A 19,730-nucleotide genomic window follows, 5' to 3' on the forward strand; every position below is an offset into this window, starting at 1 on the left:
TTAGGATTAGATTCGCTCAAAACTCAGCTCCAACTGCCTGATTTGGGCGCAGGGATTCTCTTATGTACAGAGGTATAGGAGTAGGATAGGTTGCTCTCACGGCCAATCGCCTGTAAATACGTCATCCGAATATGCAAACGCTCGCAGATTCGGTTCTCACGATCAGGAGAGATTAACCCCATGAACCCTCCTCTGGCCTCAGAAACAAAATTATATTTCGTTATGTTCTCAAAACGACATCAAATCGTCACTTTCACCAAACAATCAGATTTATATGAGAGTCTTACAAGAAAATAATAAAATTCATAACTTAACTCTTCCTTTCAGCAGGGTCGGCCGCCGCTACCCGGGCATACAATAATGCCTAACAAATAACACAAGCAGAGTTCCAAATGAGGAGGTCTGCTGTTCCTTGTTACAATCACATCACAATGCAGTCAAATACCGAGATTGCTTAATGGAGAAGATAATGTGGTCACGTGCCTTAATAAACTGAAGCGAGGTGCGGAGCTACAAATGATTGATGGCGTAGCAACATTGATCTCTATGTATTTGTGTAATATTCAGAGGATATGTATTTTGTGTACATGTGTCTTGTAATTGTTAGATTTTATGAGAGTATAAATACGTTCGTATATACATGTAATAGTCATCTATATGACGTGTTTATATACATGTGTTCGTCAATGACCGTCTAACGTTGTGATCGTCTAATCTAGAGTTCGTTGTGTGCTTATGTACATTTAATTGCAGTTTGTGACGGGACAAGAACATACATATATACCTTTCCAACACGAAGGACGAATAAAACTTATTTAGGGTTTCAACATCTGGCCAATCAGGAACATATCTGGTTTATCTTTGGTTTTGCTTGACAGAAAGCTGCAATGGAAATTCTTCCCGAGAAATGACAGAGCCCCGGGTTTATTTTCGGCAACATTTTAGTCAAGAGTGTTTTTCTATTTCGGAAAGTTGCAACGCTGATTCTGACTATCGTAATTTTTTACTTCCTCTGTTTGGCGCCATCACGATTTGAAGACTGTCTCTGTCTCTGTCTCTGTCTCTGTCTCTGTCTCTCTCTCTCTCTCTTTTCTCTCTCTCTCTCTCTCTCTCTCTCTCTCTCTCGACTCGGACTGACTCAACTACTTTCCACGTATCTCAAAAAGACCATCTCCCCTTCTAAATGACGACATTTGTATACGTTACTACGCTAATCACCTGATGTTTTTACATGCCATTATTCTAAATTGTCTACTAAATTGTTGATAACATTTTTAAGTTTAATTCCTAAATTAATGTAAATAAGTATTTATTCTAAATATTTTGATTATTCTAAAACATGTTTAAGCTGAAAAAACTTTTTGGCTTGAACAATCATGATAATCGTCGATCAGCATGCCTTTCGGCATTGCCCGGCCAATATCAAACATTTGGAGATGAACGTGCTAGCGATCTATCTAGAAATGTAAGAGGGGGGGGGCAGACCGATGCCGAGAATATTGCAAGGAGATTAAAGACAGCAGTTTTGTAGGTTGTTTTCGATGCCTATAACAAGCCCAGAAGAGTTATCGGGACCGAGGAATCCGTAGAGGTGTATTCAGCAGGCCGAATCGTCAATTCGCGCTGATCTCTAACTTATCATGCCTTGTATGCGAGGTCATAAAACAATTAACCCTCACATATATTTGAATGAAGTGTAGTTATTACTGAAATCTACACTCGACCTATTTAATGCTTTTTGCTAATCTTATCTTCTCCATGCTTTCACATTAACATGTGCTGTCGTATGTGCGTGCTGTATGTGTGATTCTTTTATCAATTAGCAGAAAATCATTTAGCGTATAACGTCTTCTTGAACCAGAGAAGAAAGAGAACTAAACAGAAAACTTGCCGACGCAGCAATGGAACTGTTCGGTATTCTGAATATTCCCAACTTTCTACTGGTCGCAGCCATATTTTGGCTCACTTTTTATCTGTAAGTTCACAATTACATTTTCCTTTTTATTATTTACATAAGTGAAAGAGGGTGGAAAAAATTCCATCCCAGTGATACATACACACTGAAACGTTCTTTGATAAGATATTCGTGTTTTTCTTTATCCTTTAAAAATTAAACTGCTTACATGAGTTTTGTCTTGAAACTTTCATTTAAGGGCAAAATTATTAGATTACTTTTATAGCACGAAGAGCAACGATAGTATAATATATCCTTCCAAAGTAGAAGTTTATCGATATGTCAACAAGATCTTTTTTCAAACCTTCAACTAGAATCAAAATATAATCTTTTTTAAACCTTCAACTAGAATCAAAATATAATCTTTTTTAAACCTTCAACTAGAATCAAAATATAATCTTTTTTCCAACCTTCAACTAGAATCAAAATATAATCTTTTTTAAACCTTCAACTAGAATAAAAATATAATCTTTTTTAAACCTTCAACTAGAATCAAAATATAATCTTTTTTCCAACCTTCAACTAGAATCAAAATATAATCTTTTTTAAACCTTCAACTAAAATCAAAATATAATCTTTTTTTCAACCTTCAACTAAAATCAAAATATAATCTTTTTTCAACCTTCAACTAGAATCAAAATATAATCTTTTTTTCAACCTTCAACTAGAATCAAAATATAGTATCTGTCGCTCTTAAGCAGCCATCTTCACACGAATTTTATGTGATAAACTACTGAAAATCAAACATATATTTGTTGCATTTGGATGATTTTAATTACTGTTCTTATTTTGAGTTTTATTCTCAAAACGGTCGATGTAATCTCCGACCTTCTTCATGTGTATATTGTAGAACTTAAAAATCTTTCTGTCGAAGTTGGTAATATGCACGGAACCCGTGGCGTAACGAACAATGCATTAACTAAAAAAATCAGTTCCAAGTGACACTCTGCTTGAAGTTTAAGGTTTTATCCTCAGTGCCAGCGAAACTAAGAATACAATTGTGCATTACTTAACATTTTTACTCGGTCATGGCTGACAGAATGAGAATATACTACCTACGTGAACTAAATAAAGAGTTTTTTTTTTAATTCTGTGCAGATTCTGAGTTAGACAGAAAGATTCCCGAGTTCATAAGATAAAAACGGATCTTGTGTGTGAAATAAAAACGACCACCCCCTCGATATATAATCAGGATTTCTTTTCCGGCCGTTAAACTTGGATCAAAGTATAGTGTCTGTTCGCTCTTAGAAACATATTATATTTGTATTATTTGGATTATTCGGACTATCGTTCTCATCTGGAGTGTGATTCTCAAAACGTGTCGATGTAATCTCCGATCTTCTTTCGAGAATCTTTATGGAACCCGTGGCGTAACGGATAAATTATTAATTAAAATATTCAGTTTAATTTCCACTCTTGTGGAGGTTAAAAGTTATATACTCGGTATGGCGATACTAAGAATAAAATTGCCAATTACTTACTCTTGATCCATCAGCAATGACTGGATTGAATCTTCAACGTTCAGGAGAATATCAGTGATATTCTCCTGAAGATTGAAGGTTCAATCCTCGGTGTGGGCAACTGACAAATACAATTGCAAATTACTTAGGACTTCTATCCAATCATGTCTGATGGAACAAGAGCACCCTACCACTGTGAAGTAAATAAAGGGTTCTGCTTGAAATTCCATCCAAATTCCCGAGTTCGACAGAAACATTCCCAAGTTCGACAAGATACACATGAAGAAGAGGTTACATCGACCGAAACGTTGTGAAAGTTACAGTCACGATGAGAACAGTAATCAAATTAATCTAAATAATAGGAATAACTTTTCCCATCAAATTACCGGGCAACATCGGTGTTCTTCTAACATCTTCTTTCATATTAGAAAATGTAAAGAAGACTCTATTCCTAAAACAATCTCTTTTTAATGTTGTATTTCATACTTTTATTGTAATTATTTTTGTATTTGTATGTTTTGGTAAGCATTTCGGTTAAATTCATCTTCCGTATCTTCGTGTTTACAAAGCCATTTAGTGGAAGTGACGTCAGACAAATGTTTAGCCACGGATGACCAAAACTGCATAAAATGTACCTTTTTTAAACAAATATAAAAATAGAAGTTTTATTCAAACAATCTTTATTTGAACTTTTATAACAAAATTATAACCTTTCTAATCAAAATAGGTTTAATAACTGTTTTTTTTTTAAGGTTTTATTTAAAAAATATTTACGAATTGTTTTTTGTTTATTCTTCCAATAGTCAGATAAAATGAGATTTTTATAGTCATCTGCCAGAATTCCTCTACCGACATTTACCATGAATGATTTGTTTTTTCAAATATTTTGTATTCGGTAAAACAATCCTGTTCATTATTATTTGTCGTGTTATTTGACCAAGAAGAAATTGGAGTTTTGTTTTTATATTTCGTTATTTATTTAATTTTCAACGAATTTTATTCAAATAGAAGATTTACCAATTTTATTAGTAAAAAGGAAAACAAAACATTTTAGTAAGAAAGATAAGGAAATAGTAATTCGTTCTTACTAAAATAATAACAGGGGAAATACATCTTTTCTGGTAATAACAAAAATAAAATTTGTTTCATTTTATTTTCGAGTTTCCGATTCGATTTGTAAGTTTGATGGACGCGGACGATTTATTTTTAGCTGTGATTTGGCTAGAGTATTCCGATATCGACGTTTACCTAACTTTTATTATAAAAATTGTATTTTTATACTTTATTATTTATAAAAATTATCAACACCTGATGTTTGGAAAAACAGTTCATAATATATATTTCATTAGAAAAGTTCTATATTTTTTTGATAAAAAAAAAAGTTCATAAACATATGATTGCGGGAAAAGAGTTCATAAAAATAAGAAGTCCATAATACATTTTTATTATAAAAGTAAAAAACAAAATACATGAATTTACAACAACAAAAAAAAACAATGTATAAACATATTATTATTATAAAGGTTATAATTTTCTTATGAAAGTTTAAATAAAGACTTTGAATAAAACTTCTATTTTCATATTTGCATTTAAAAAAAAAAGAAGGTACATTCTATACAGTTTTGGTCATATGAAGCTAAAAATTTGTCTGACCTTACATCCGCCAAATGGGTTTTTAAACATGCGGAACGTAAACTTAACCAGCATTTCTGTTTTTCAGTTATGGAAGAAATCTTTAGGATGAGACGAAAATTGTGAAAGGGGGAAATATGAGACAGTGATGAAGTCAAGAGAATAGGAATATTGTAGTAGAGACAGCGAAGTGTAAAAGGGTGACGTACATAAATTAATGACATAAATAAAATAAAGTTGTTGTAGTAGTAAAGTAAACAGCCTTATAATAGGGACAATAAATAAATGACTTAAATAAAGAAAAAAAAGAAAAATTACAGAATATTATAAAAATGGTATTATAGAGTTCAGGGCTGGGAGCAAACGTCCACAAGGCTCTTCATTCATCATCAGGCAGAGCCTGTAATTATATTCATGCAGATATTGTACATGATTTATACTTGTGTAATATTTGCGTACAAAAGTTATAGTAAATACAAACCTCTTTCTGTATATATTTATGTATGCGTATATATATTTGTTTAAAATATTCTGCATACCAAACTCCTCTGTCAGTTTTTTATCTACAGACATGAAACTTAATATATAGGGTATTCGGATGCATACGAAACTTTATATTTGGGTTTTAGCTAGGGAAAATCGATGCAAAAGTGTGAAAATTTAAAAAAAAAATGGAATTTGCCAGGTGACGGTCGAACGACGGCATTACGAATATGCATGCGTAACATAATAGCTATTGGTTCGGGTTTTAATTTTTTGCCTTACAGTAAACGTGTCTTTATAGCTCAGGCATTAACGCCAAAGGAAACAGTAAATGGTAAGCTAAATGTTTCGAATCTTGATTGTGCCGCATGAATCATTTTTTTTTTCCTTTTTAAATCATTACTATATATTAGGTACAATATAATATAATAAATACGAAATCTGAATTAATCAAAATATCATATTTAAGCGTATTTTACGACCGGGCAATGTCGGACGGCCTGATCCTGCTAACATATATATATATATATATATATATATATATATATATATATATATATATATGTGTGTGTGTGTGTGTGTGTTGTCCTATTATATATATATATATATATATATATATATATATATATATATATATATGTTGTCCTATTATATATATATATATATATATATATATATATATAAGTATCTTCACTATAGAATAATATTTTAAAACTTTATTTAGCAAATCCATAGATAATTGACACACCCAATCCAAACCAATCCAAACCATCTGCTTCTATTAACAAATAAATAATGTTTTCCTTTTGCAGCTATGGAAGGAAAAGCTTTAATTTTTATCATGGTCTTGGACTTGATGGACCAAAACCAACGGCTTATTTCGGGAATCTTAAAGAAATTATGGAGCTCGTGAGTATTTTGTAATAAAAAAAAACAGTTTCTCTTTAGAATGTTTAAATATGGCTTCGTTATTTTAATATAAATTAAATCCGAAACATCCAGCGACGTTTAATAAGTAATGCGCTTGATCCATTCCTCATTTTCACATTTATTAGTCTTTCTCTACATAAGAATCATCTACAGTTATGCATTTCTACCATCGTTTAATGCAGTTCTGGAGACAGTCTTTGTAGAACACCTCAGGTTCGTCCTCCTACCATGACGTGACTTCGGAAATCAGGGTGCAGCACCTGGAAAACACTTTTCTTTCAAAAACAAATTCATGGCTGGGAGGAGTCAGAGAATATAAGGTTATGAGAGTATGGGAAAGATTTCATGGTTTTGATCTGGCGAAATGCGCGTTTTGGATCGGGGCGTTGTTTTGCAGGAGAAAGATACATTTACCGATCTTTCCCTCATCTCTTGATCTTTATAGCTAATCTTAATTTCTTTAAAAGCGGAGCATAAGTTTTTGCAATTGTATTACGCGTGCTAGGAAATCTGTCATCACGGCTCCAATACGGTCCCAGAATACTGTGAGCATAAGTTTACCATTGGAGGGCTGCATTCTTCCTTTCTTTAGGGGTGGTGACTCCTAGTGTCTCCACTACATTTACTGGGCTTTGGTCTCATAGTGATACACCCATGTTTGATCTGATGCAATCAGTCTTTTGAAAAACTTTGTTTCGTCTTCTTGGCACGCCTCCAAATTCATCCTCGAGTACTTGATGCGTTATCACTTTTGAAAATGTTCTAGCAAGCTGAGTATCCATTTAGCAGCCATCTTATGCGCATGCATATGGTAAGGAATAATAGTTTCTACAAACCTTTGTACTAATATTGATTTCTTGTGCTATTCACGTGTCGATCCTCCAAAATTGCAGCCTCAATTTGACTGACAGAGTCCTCACCAATGGCGGAAGGGTCAAACATATCTGAAAGGTTTTTCTGCAGATTTGCAAACTGTTTGAATTTGCGATTCGAGCGTTTGCAACTACAGGACACTCAACAGGCTACATTTCACACCTGACACAGTTCAAAAATTACGTAAATCAGAAACAACAGTTAGTTTACAGATGTAATTTGACGCATAACTCATAGCGATATAAATCATTATTCGTACTAAATCTTGGCTAGATTAGATACCTGGAAGATGGCTGGGGTCATTACTTATTGATTACCTCTTGTATTTCATTTAAAAAAAACAACGTTATATGTACGTATGTATATGTTGTGGCAGCTTTTTTTCGTAATACATACAATCCTAGATCACGTGACGATTAGCCTGACACCCATTGGTAGATGTAACTACATTGCTCATGAATATAAAAAACGCGACATACAAATTAACAACCTTTTGGGCTGACCGTAGAAGTAATATGCTTACTAATTTTCTTGTTTTTAGAAAACAATTTAAAACAGTTAGCTATCAATTTTTACACGATATTCTCTTCGTAACAAAAATATTTATACATGAAATTTAATAATAGCATAATGTTTTCATGATTAGAATTTTCGGATGAAGTAAAGATTAGATACCCCGTAGCAGAAGACAAATACTGGCACACATTTCAAGTGAAACCCGTTGTTCGACTTTGACATTGCCGTTGGTTGTTTGTAAACACGTCAAATAGCATACATGGTCGAATGTTCGCGAGCAAGATTTTTTTTTAAATATATTTGCAAACCTTTTGTAAGATTTAAAACAAAAAATATATATCTACAAAACTTTTAAGGATAAAAAACAACTTTTTTCTATTTACACAAAAGATTTTAATATAAATAACGAAACGAATGTAATTTAACAAAATATATTTAAATAAATGGGTGCCTTTCTGAGTGCGTTTTTTTATATATATTTACAGAATTTTTTTAATTAAACTAATAATAATAATAATAATAATAATAATAACAACATTAATAATAATAATAATAATAATAATAATAATAATAATAATAATAAATAGATAAATAAAATATATATAACTAAATGGTAAATTTTTACAACGTGCCCCAGCGTATTATAAACACCCCAACATTCTTGTGTTAAGAGCGACTTTCAGAATAAACACCCCTGACATCAAAAGCAGTTCTTAACATGGGGGGTTTATTCCGAAAGCCGTTCTTAACATGGGGTGGTTAGGGGTGTTTATACAACGTTGGGGCAGGTTGTAAAATAATGCCAAATAAATAAACCGACGTTAGAACTGAGAATTTCGGATGATGTCAATTAAAAAATTAAATAAAATTATTATAACCAAACTTTTTAATGGTAGAAGCAAATATAAAATAACTGACTGTTTCGGATTATTGCGACCAAAATTAATTTTTATGTACAGTGTGTTTTTTAATCTTTCTTTGTGCGTTTTTAATACAATTCAATATTTATTTAAAGTGCGATGTATGTAGGTGGTCAGTCAAAGAGAAATCCTTCTAGACCGAGGCAATTTTTATGCATAATAAAATCACAAGTATAAGCAACAAGTATAAACAGTCGAGATTTAAAAAATATTTTTTATTCATATATCACTTATAACTTTTACTTTTATAAAGATGACGTGTAGTATCACAAGATATAAATCTTTTTATAATTTTCATTTTTATTAAACAAAAATTGCTATTTGCTTACGTTTCCACAAGGGTAAATTAAATACAAGTGAGTTTAGCGTCAGAAATTCTCAGTTTCTTATGTTTTTTTAATTAATATAGTCCATTCTTTTATTTTTTAAATTATTATTATAATTATAATTATTAGTAGTAGTAGTTTTATTTAAAAGTTCTGTAAATATATATAAAAAAAACGCAACCAGATAGACACCCATTTATTTAAATATATTTTGTTAAATTTACGTTCGTTTTGTTACTTACATTAAAAAGTTTTGTGTAAATAGAAAAAGTTTGTTTTTTATCTTTAAAATTTTTGTAAATATTTAATATTAAAGAAAATGGTTTGTAAATATATATTTTTTCTTTTAAATCTTAAAAAGTTTTGTAAATATATTTTTTTTTTAAATCTTGCTCGCGAACATTCGGCCATGCCTGCTATTTGACGTGTTTACAAACAACCAACGGCAATTTCAAGGTCGAACAACCGGTGTCACTTGAAATGTTCGCCAGTATTCGTCTTCTGTTACGGGGTATCTTATCTTTACTTGATCCGAATTTTCTTCCTTTTAATTTTCTTAAAATTTAATAAAATTTTCCATGAATTTTTCATTGTATTTTCTTTGTAACAACAAAATATTGTGTTTGCATTAAAATTATTATACGATGGTGACTTATTTCTATTCATTCGCTAGCATAGGTTAGCGTTTTCATAAAAACAATTATTACAAAGTTTTGTTCTACACTTTCCGGCGGTTAACGTAACCAGCCAGAATATGTCGGCGATAACGTATTCTGCATCAGTACCTGTTTTTCAATTCTAACTATTATTTCCTGTACAAATGCTAAAATTCGTTTCTAATTTTTATTTTGTTCTCTGTTTACATATTAACTTTGTTTAAAAAATACAAATTTACTTCTTATTTTCTAGGGATTTGCTCACGTTTTTATGAAATGGCATAAAGAATTCGGTGTTAACTACAGGTAATTAATCTTTTGTATTAAAAATAATTATGTACTAACGGGTATGTAATATATATCAAGTTAATAATTAAGAGAACTCGCGTGGTATTCACTTCAAGTTTTTACTATCTGTGTTTCACACATTTGAATAAAATGCTTTCTTTGATAAAAAAGAAGGTAAACGCTATTTCTATTTCCTGTGTGACGTGAGGAAAGAGTTCTAATATAAGGAAACCCTTATTATTAGCATTAAATCGCCACCATAATTTTTTCTACATATAATCTCAACAATAGCGCATTTTTTTATAATTTCATTTTCTAAAGCCATCGTATTTTCTGAGCAGATCGATTGCTAATTCGATATTAAAATATTCGAAAAAATAAAATAAACGATAATGAACAATGTCATATAGTAAAAACTGCTTGAAGTTAGGAATCGCGTGGATTCAAATGCTGATTATTTCATATGAGTTGAGCGTTGTCTATGATAATCACATGCGATACAACCTTGTTTCTATATCTGGCGTGACGTTAATGAACAGCTCTAATACACAGAGATGATTTATTACTAATTAATACATCTACACCATGGATTTAATGTTAACTAATCTACATTTCAATTTCCATTTTATAAATACATCTTTGTGTCGGTTGTACTTTTGAGTTGATCGTCGTAATATCTTGCTGGGCGTCGTTGCATTTCAAAACAATTTCATCCAATTTCTTTGCAGTTATACTTTTTTCTGCTCGGTATATTTTTCAGACGAAAATCACTTTTATGTACTATTAATGATGCCGCGTTTTATACTAATATAATATTTTAACTTGGGGAGATAGTAGATCATACAATGGTGTCGTGCCGTTGCTCCAAATTTCAATACAAAGCAGCAGAAAAATACAAAGAAGAACATGTAAATGAAAATTAAACTAATAATAAAATAATATAAACTGATTGGAATATGAAAAAGTTACGTTTAATTACAACTATGATGATTTATGTATATAGAACGAGAACTTCTCACCTGTAGACTGATGCTCTCCATTGACTTAATGGTAGACTTCCATTTGATTTCAAAGAGCCTGTTCTTTCCTGCTAGTATCATGTTACGCAATACAAAATATTCTCTACCAATTTAAGATGAATGCATACACACGTTGCGTATTATATATATATATATATATATATATATATATATATATATATATATATGTATATATATATATATATATATATATATATATATCATGGACTCTTTCGTCGATTTCGACGTATGAGCTTCCACCACAACAACTTAGTTGCTAGGAAATCCACACAGATGATTTGTTTATAGTGGTGAAGGCTTTGTGTAGAACCAACCACCTTTTTGCTATTACTGCTAACCTTTGTCGGTGCAGATGACTGCCACAGGACAGAGTATACAGTAGACCGCAGGTTTTTTACATCAGAGTTCCCTTCTCCTAGATAGATGTCTTAAAGATAGTGGGGCAGGTTATCTCAATATTCCATAAGAATTTTTCACTTAGTGATACATGCACCAAGTGAAATCTTGTTTCAGCAATCTGCCCTACTACGAAGACTGGAGGTGCATTTCTCCCAGTGAATTAATGCGCCGCAGGATACCAACCTGAAAATTTCTATGACTCGGTGCGGTACATACAGTGCCTAGCCTAGTGAAACGCGAACGGACATCTCACAATGTCATTCATATCAATAAATTAAAGTAAAATGTTAAATAATGAGATTCTAGGTCGACGGTGGGTTACCAAGAAAAAAAGTGGGAGATTGGCAAAGCGATTGTTGACTGTGGTTTAAAGTTTGAAATTTCAGCTAAGATAAAGAATGTTGTCGAATAGATTTGGAGTTGTAATGGAATTTAATATCATAACTAATAAAATAGGTTGGACTGTTATTTACATAAACAAAAGTTAATTTAGAATAAACATATACATTTTAGGCTTTACAAAACAAAGAACAACGTGGTTAATGACTTCAGAGAAAACAGAGAAAGAGTGTAATATACATATAGAGAGTAATTCAACTAGCCTCGGGGATAATTAGAGGACAAGAGTTTTGGACTCGGGAGTTGGTCTATTAGCGCCCATGGAAGTTAACGGGCGCGATATAGCAAAATGTAAACTTTAAGAGGCGTTGCGTAATTCCGATGGGAATCCAGGAACGTGAAATAAATATTTATACAAAAAAATATGTCGCCTCGTGATGTTTTTCCTTTCGGAAGGGGGAAAAGAAAGATGGAAGGACTATGAAAAGAAGAAAGGAAAAAACAAGGTATGTGTCTTTTTGCTGTTATCCTCACAGTAAAATGTTATTATTCCTATTATGTTATCAACTGTCTCGTTACGTTAATGTGCCCCATAATTAAACTGTTTGTTTGAATGTTTACATATTAGGAATTGAACACCAAAGAAAAGACGAACATTATGCATACGCATATATATGGAACGAATGAATGGACTGGAACGGCACTAACCCTATGCAGGTTTTACCGGCTTCCTCTAAAGGAGTACGTTCCATGGGAGTATGAAATTCACAAGCGGTCCCCGGTCGCATACGACATTACGTTTTTGCAACTCTCGCTGAGAGATGTCGAAGTCCTCCTACATACAGCGCCTGGAATTCCCAAATTGGTCACCCATCCGGTACTGACTAAGCTCAACGTTGCTTAACTTCGGTGATCCGACATGAACCGGTGTGTCAACATGATTATGCACTATCCACACTCGTTATAAACGCTTATGCACGCGTTACCCATACATATAAACAGACGTAAACAGACGTGTCACACACGTATAAATATATATACCCGCCAGTTATATACACACGCCGCGATATAACATTTACGATTATTTAGGCCGCTATATAACAAACCGTATTTCCTTTTTATAAATGTCATGCGCGACGCAGACCTCTCAATATCATTGGTATGAATAAATTAAAAGTAAATTGCGTTTCCTTTCTATAAATATTCAGCGCGAACAAATACACAACAATAGTGTTAGTATAAGTAAAATAAAAGTAAATTATTTACTTAAAACTTATACGTTAATGTACTGTATATATTTATAGATTTTTTTCGTCGATATAAAATGTTTGGACACAAGAAAACATTATCTTTAGTACTGCTTGGCATTTTGGCTAAGTCTGAAGTGTAGTATTTGTTTTCCACAATCTGTGTACTATTTCACGCCGAAAGTATTTCATGTAATTATCTCCCTTGAAAAATTCAAAATATGGACAGATACAAACAAAAAGAAAGTTCCATTTATATTATATGTAGATTTGATAGTGTACATTTTATTATCATTTATTTTCTATGTGTGCGTATTTATATCTTGCAGGATGTTTTGGGGATCCTTCCCTAATGTGGTTACTAGCGATCCTGAGATTATAGAGGAAATCCTCATCAAAAGATTCTCCAATTTCACAAACAGAAGAGTAAGTTGCTGCTTATTTGTTTTGCTATGTATAGCCATCAATTTTATCTGCTAAACTTTCTGGTTACAATAGACGCCATTTTTATCAGCCGTAAAGAAGCACACGGCGTCTCACACATCTAGTAATAGTAAATACTACGAATAATACATCATTCATTTATAACAGTATCTTTTCATGTATAAAAAGGGTTAAAAATAATAACAAATTCTATGGATTCATTTTTTTTTGTTGTTGTCACTTTATATTTCCCCAAAGAATACTTAATTAAATTTAACCTTTTTCCCTATTACATTATCCTCCGAGTTTTCCAAGATGGCCAGGTGTGGAAACAGATAAGCTATATTATTCTTACTTAAGATCTGTTTTAGACAAATAATTAATTCCTGTTACAAAGTTGTTTAAGGAAAATATATTACACAGTTCTGCATCTGTTTTAATTTACTCAAACTAAATTAATCATTTTTGTTTTTTAATGTGGCGAAACATCGGATCTGTGAGATTATTGACGCCCCCTACTCAATTTTAGAAAGTAAAGAAAGAGGAGAATAATATAACAAACAAGAATAAAAAGTTTACCAGCAGAACAAAGGTATAGAAATTTGTTCAACAAGGCATACAAAAGAAAGCTAAAATAGGATTGTTAATCAAGATGTGTTGGATTTTACGACAGTTAGGGACAGTTTACAGACAGTTTTGGTTTGCAACAGCTAGGGACAGTTTGACACAGTAGAATGCAGGTCATAGAGAGGACGTAGTGTTTAGAAGGTTGTTTCCCACGATGGTTTCACACACGCAAGTAGAGCGCAACTAACATTTACAGAGAATGTCGGAGTTGTTCTTATGTTTTCGTTTGAGTTGTTTTATATAGTTATGCTTGTGAACCCAAACTAAATCAAACATTTATTAAGTTTATTTTCTTGTTTGTTGATTAATCTTTTTATAAGAGGTCTAGAAAGCGATTCGTTTGCAATTACAACAAAAGCCTTCTAACTTCTGCATTTTGAATTGCTTTTTACTATTGCTGTAAGAGAAAGTAAACGTGTTCCTTTTGTTTTTCGTCCCGTTTCCCATGTTCTTTTTTTTTACAGTAAAGCCGATTTACTTGCGATAACAAGCAAAACATTACATCTTATGCATTTTTTCGATTAACTTTTTTCGTAAAGATGATATTTAACTTATATGTGAACTGGTTTTTGTTTCTCGTTCCGTGTACACTCATTAACCATTCATCCTCGAATGGCCTTCAGGTCTTGATAAGTGGTGACTACATGAACGCACGCTTCTACTAGTAATTTCAAAACGCATCCATGAACTTTCTCTTTCAACGGGTTTGTCTAATCTTTCATCAAGGTCCATACACATAAACTCCTTTACAATATTAACCACTTTTTATCAGTGTAAAAGCGAAGGTAAGCAATGCTGTTGTTATTAATTTTGTCTTCAATTCCACACTACGTTTTAGTAAGTCCAGAAATAGAAATGAATGTGATGGCGAAAGATTTATGATATATTCATTGTTTTATGTCTTCATTTAACAACTATGAAATCGTAATAAATCATATTGTGTTTTCCTTTCATGTTTCGTTCCGTTTCTTATTCCTAGTTTTAGTATGAGTATAGAAACAGAAACGCTGCGATTCAAACAAAATGTTTTTACGTAAGACGTTTTTCACTTGGTTTGTAAAACAGTGATTGAATTTAACTGAAAAATATATACTGATTAGCAGACAAATTAAGTTCTTTGATTTGTTTCCTCAACTTCTTTTTAAGTCAGTTCCAAAACAGAAACGAATGTGATAACAAACTTACAATGCATTTTTTGCTTCTTTATTTCACTCCAATAAAATCTTAATAAATCATGTATTGATTTTTTTGTTTCGTTTTTCGTTCCATTTCTTATTCCTCGATTTAGTAAACATATTCTGTTCAACTTTAGCTTGTTTGATTGCTATATTTCCCATTCTTTTTCCCGGTTATCTTTTTCCATTGATTTAAACTTTATGTGGACAAAAACATTCTAATTAATGCATTTTTCGCTGGTATGTGTGTGTGTGTGTGTTTACATTTATGTGCGTTTGCGTGAGTGTTTGTGTGTGTGCTTGTTCGCGCGCGCACGTATGTGTTTGTACGTGTTCATTTCATAATCAAATCTGTTGTTTACTACTACGTGACTTACACAGAATTTTTTTTTAAATATAATCGTTACACAGAATTTTTTTTAAAATATAATCGTTACACAGAATTTTTTTTTAAATATAATCGTTACACAGAATTTTTTTTTAAATATAATCGTTACACAGAATTTTTTTTTAAATATAATCGTTACACAGAATTTTTTTTTAAATATAATCGTTACACAGAATATTTTTTTAAATATAATCGTTACACAGAATTTTTATTTTAAATATAATCGTTACACAGAATTTTTTTTTAAATATAATCGTTACACAGAATTTTTTTTTAAATATAATCGTTACACAGAATTTTTTTTTAAATATAATCGTTACACAGAATTTTTTTTTTAAATATAATCGTTACACTTCATTATTTAATAACCAGACGATCAATGTCTTTTTTTTTTTTTTAATTATTTCTATAAATATAAACTCCCGGGTTTTGCCAGGTAAGTCCTGTTAGTTCATTTATGATCAGATTGTATTTGTGAAAAATTATTCGTTTTTCAGTTAGCTTTTCCACTGGAGGATATCACTAACAAAATGGTGTCCTTTGCCAAAGATGACCACTGGAAATATCTTCGTGTGGTTCTGTCACCATCTTACAGCTCTAAAAAAATGCGAGAGGTTTGTAACAATTCAAATATCTTTTTTTTTTTAATTTTCCATTATTCATTTGAAATGCAGTTGTCTGTCTTCTATCTTGAAGAACGCTATGGAATAGTGCCGACAAAATACGGGTTTTCTAAGAAGCAAGAGACTATCAATCTCTAACACAACATCTCTTTTTATCAAGCGTTAATTATGTCAACTGGTAGATAAGAATTTAAGAACAAAAAAATGGCTGGGATAAGTAGAGAGAAAGATTGATGTTTCTCCAGAGTTTTCCTTCTTTTAGATGAGTTGCCCAATATCAAGGTCTTATATCATGCATGCCCGATTATTTCATTCATTACAAAGAAAGGATAGTTGACATGGTTATTAGAGAAAATTCCTTTTTATGTCCACTTCTAAACTTAAATATGGTATTTCTATGGTATTTCCAAATGGATACTCATATGAATAGTTACCAGGGTTAACGTTGCTTAACATCTGTCATGGCATATAGCTAAATAATAAGTTGTGCATTAAAATCAAAGGGATTAAAAAAAAAAGCTGCAAAACCCAATAAATGTTTTGTTACTTGTGATGGTTGTGTAAATTAGTGACTTCCACAATAACGGTCCGACATTTTGTGTTTTGAAATGGCAGGTTCTCAGATTGATCGATGACAGTTGCCTCCCCTGAAAATTCTTCTACTTTAACAAGATAAAACGATAAATCGATAAACTCGATTAATTATATTTTCACTTGTACGAGGTGCCTTCAATAAGTTTCCAAACTTTTTTCGTATGGACACTTTTATTGATAGTACACAAATGAGACTTTATCCTCCGGCTCCAATGCATTTGTACCGTTTCAAAAACTTCTAGGAGGCTCTATGGAAGTCCTCTTGTATGAGTATGTCACTGAGCTTCGTCACAGCCTCTTTCATCTCTTCAATTGTCTCATAACAGCCTCTAAGGTTTTCCTTGAACTTAGGGAATAACCACAAGTCACAGGGAACAAGTTCTGGATGATAGGGAGGGTGAGGAACTGTCTTGGTCAAATCGTCTGTGATAAGGATAGAATTGTGTACTGGTACATTGTCCTGGTGGAAATGCCACTGACCAGATTTGAAAAGCGCTGGACTCGAGACGGAATCTCTTCCTAAACTTCCTGAAAAACTCAACACAGTATTTCTTGTTGAATGTCTGTCTAGTAGGAACCCAGTGCATGTAGATCATCCCGTGCTATCAAAAAAAGAATCATCATAAGTTTCTGGGTGAATTTGTTCTGTGTGGCCTTTTTGGACCTGAAAGAGCCAACATGCTTCCACTGAGAACTCTGTTTCTTGTCAATATGTTCATTGCAAGTCACCAGAGCATCAAGAACTGCGGGATCTGAATTGATCCGCTCGACCATCTCTCGCTACTGTTATCATTACGTTTTTCTTTCTGATTTTCTCTCAGTTCCCTTAGGACAAACTTTGCGCAAATCTTCCGCATCTTCAGTTCCTCGTGAATAATTGTGCATACAGTTCCCACACTCACATCAAACTGTGCACTTATTGTTTCTATAGATACACGACGGTCCTTATTCATGAAATTCTTTATTTGGCCAATCAATTCTGGTGTTCTGACTCCCTTATTCCTCCCGCACCTCTCATCATCCCTCACAGACTCCCTGCCTTCCTTGAATCTTTTATGCCACTCAAAAACCGATACTCGATTCATGCGAGATAATCAAAAACCGGTCTGAAGCATTCCATACGTTTCTGTGGCTTTTTTCCAAGTTTAAAACAGAATTTTATTGGATATTATACTTCTAAAGTATCTTCACGTTCAGATTGCATTTTTTAAATTCACCAGCTGTGACAATCAGGCTTAAGTAGGGTGTATTTCAATTACTGCTGTAACTGTTCATTTGAACCTGAAATCATAAAAATTGGTCAGTCATCTCATAAGATGTATAGCACTAGCATACTGAATTTTCAAGAATCTATCACAATTTTAAATTCCTGTACAAAAATTCTAGAAACTTGTTAAAGGCACCTGCTAATTATTTGTGTACTGGATCATTTTTTGTAATGTTTTTATTGATACTAATTTCGACATGATACGTAAGGACATAATAATGTATTCACCTGAAATGCGTTAGTTTAAAAGATCACAAATTTACACAAACATAAATTTTCTTTTATTGATTGTGTCCGTTTGATTGGGTTCGTTTTCAGAAGATTTCAGTAATTTATTCTAAATAGAAAAGAAAACAATTACAAGGTTAAGAAATCGTTAAATTAACGTCTCCTGATCCAACTAAATAAGTGAAAAACCCTTGCTCGTATGAAATCCAAAACGTCATTTCGGTTGATTTTTATTTATATTTATGCAATAAATATAAATAAATGCAATAATTTCGTGACTTTATGTTTTTTGTTCTGTGATTTTTTTTGTTTACTGGCGTTTTTTTTGTTTTGTTTTATCTAACTTTTCATTTTTTAATCTAAGAGGGGCGTGCAATAAGTAATGCCCCTGACCCGCTTCCCATAGCAGTAGAGCAACGTAACTTAGCACAGTTATTAGTCTGTCTCTACATAGGAACCACCCAGAGTTATGCATTTCTCCCATTGTTTGATGCAGCTCTGGAGACCGTTTTTGTAGAACACCCCAGCTTGGTCCTCCAACCACGACGTGACTTCAGAAATCAAGGCTGCATCATCTGTGAAACGCTTTCCTTTCAAAAACAACTTCATGGATGGGAAGATGTGAAAGTCAGAGGGTGCAAGATCAGGAGAGTAGGGAGGATGGGGAAGGATTTCATAACCACACGCCCGTGCTTCTGATCTGGCGATATGCGAGTTGTGGACCGGAGCGTTGTCCTGCAGGAGGAGGGTATCTTTGCTGATCTTGCCCCACTTCTTGATTTTAGTAGTGTCCCTTAATTTCCTCAAAAGTGAAGCATAATAGGCTCCTGTAATTGTGGTACCCTTTGCCAGAAAATCTGTCATCACTACTCCGTCCTGGTCCCAGAAGACTGTGAGCATGACCTTGCCAGCGGAGGGCTACACTCCTTCTTTGGAGGTAGTGAGTCCAAGGACTTCCACTGCATTGACTGAGCTTTGGTCTCTGGATCATAATGATGGACCCAGGTTTCATCCTGTGTAATCAGTCTTTTGAAAAACTTTGACTCGTCTTCTTGGCACATCTCCAAATTCAACCTCGAGCACTCGCGCGTTCTCGCTTCTGGAATGGTGTGAGCAACCTGGGAATCCATCTGGCAGACACCTTATGCATATGCAAATGGTCATGAATGATAGTTTCCACAGACCCCGTACTAAACTGTTTACTCGTTTTGGGGTTGTAGATTGTCTGGTCAGCGACAATGCTACCCAGTTTACCTCGGTAGAGTTAAGAGAATTCTGCGAGACGTTTCAAGTTAAGCATATTACGACCCCCCATTACCACCCCAGGAGTAATGGACAGACC

At 32.9% G+C, this 19,730-nt stretch overlaps 1 protein-coding gene across 1 annotated transcript in view; it reads left to right on the forward strand.

Moving 5' to 3' along the window:
* Nucleotides 1-1,789: 1,789 nt before the first annotated feature.
* LOC145299947 (cytochrome P450 3A4-like) overlaps nucleotides 1,790-19,730 on the forward strand; it is a 51,998-nt gene continuing 34,057 nt past the window's right edge. The window contains exons 1-5 of the mRNA XM_080144446.1: nucleotides 1,790-1,975; nucleotides 6,342-6,438; nucleotides 10,004-10,056; nucleotides 13,393-13,489; nucleotides 16,174-16,290. Of these exons, the coding sequence (XP_080000572.1) occupies nucleotides 1,902-1,975; nucleotides 6,342-6,438; nucleotides 10,004-10,056; nucleotides 13,393-13,489; nucleotides 16,174-16,290 (438 nt within the window). The 5' untranslated portion in view covers nucleotides 1,790-1,901. The remainder of the gene's footprint in view (nucleotides 1,976-6,341; nucleotides 6,439-10,003; nucleotides 10,057-13,392; nucleotides 13,490-16,173; nucleotides 16,291-19,730) is intronic.

Source organism: Euprymna scolopes, chromosome 2 (genome assembly GCF_053919585.1).
Source record: "Euprymna scolopes isolate OS-2025 chromosome 2, ASM5391958v1, whole genome shotgun sequence".
Lineage (NCBI taxonomy): Eukaryota > Metazoa > Mollusca > Cephalopoda > Sepiida > Sepiolidae > Euprymna > Euprymna scolopes.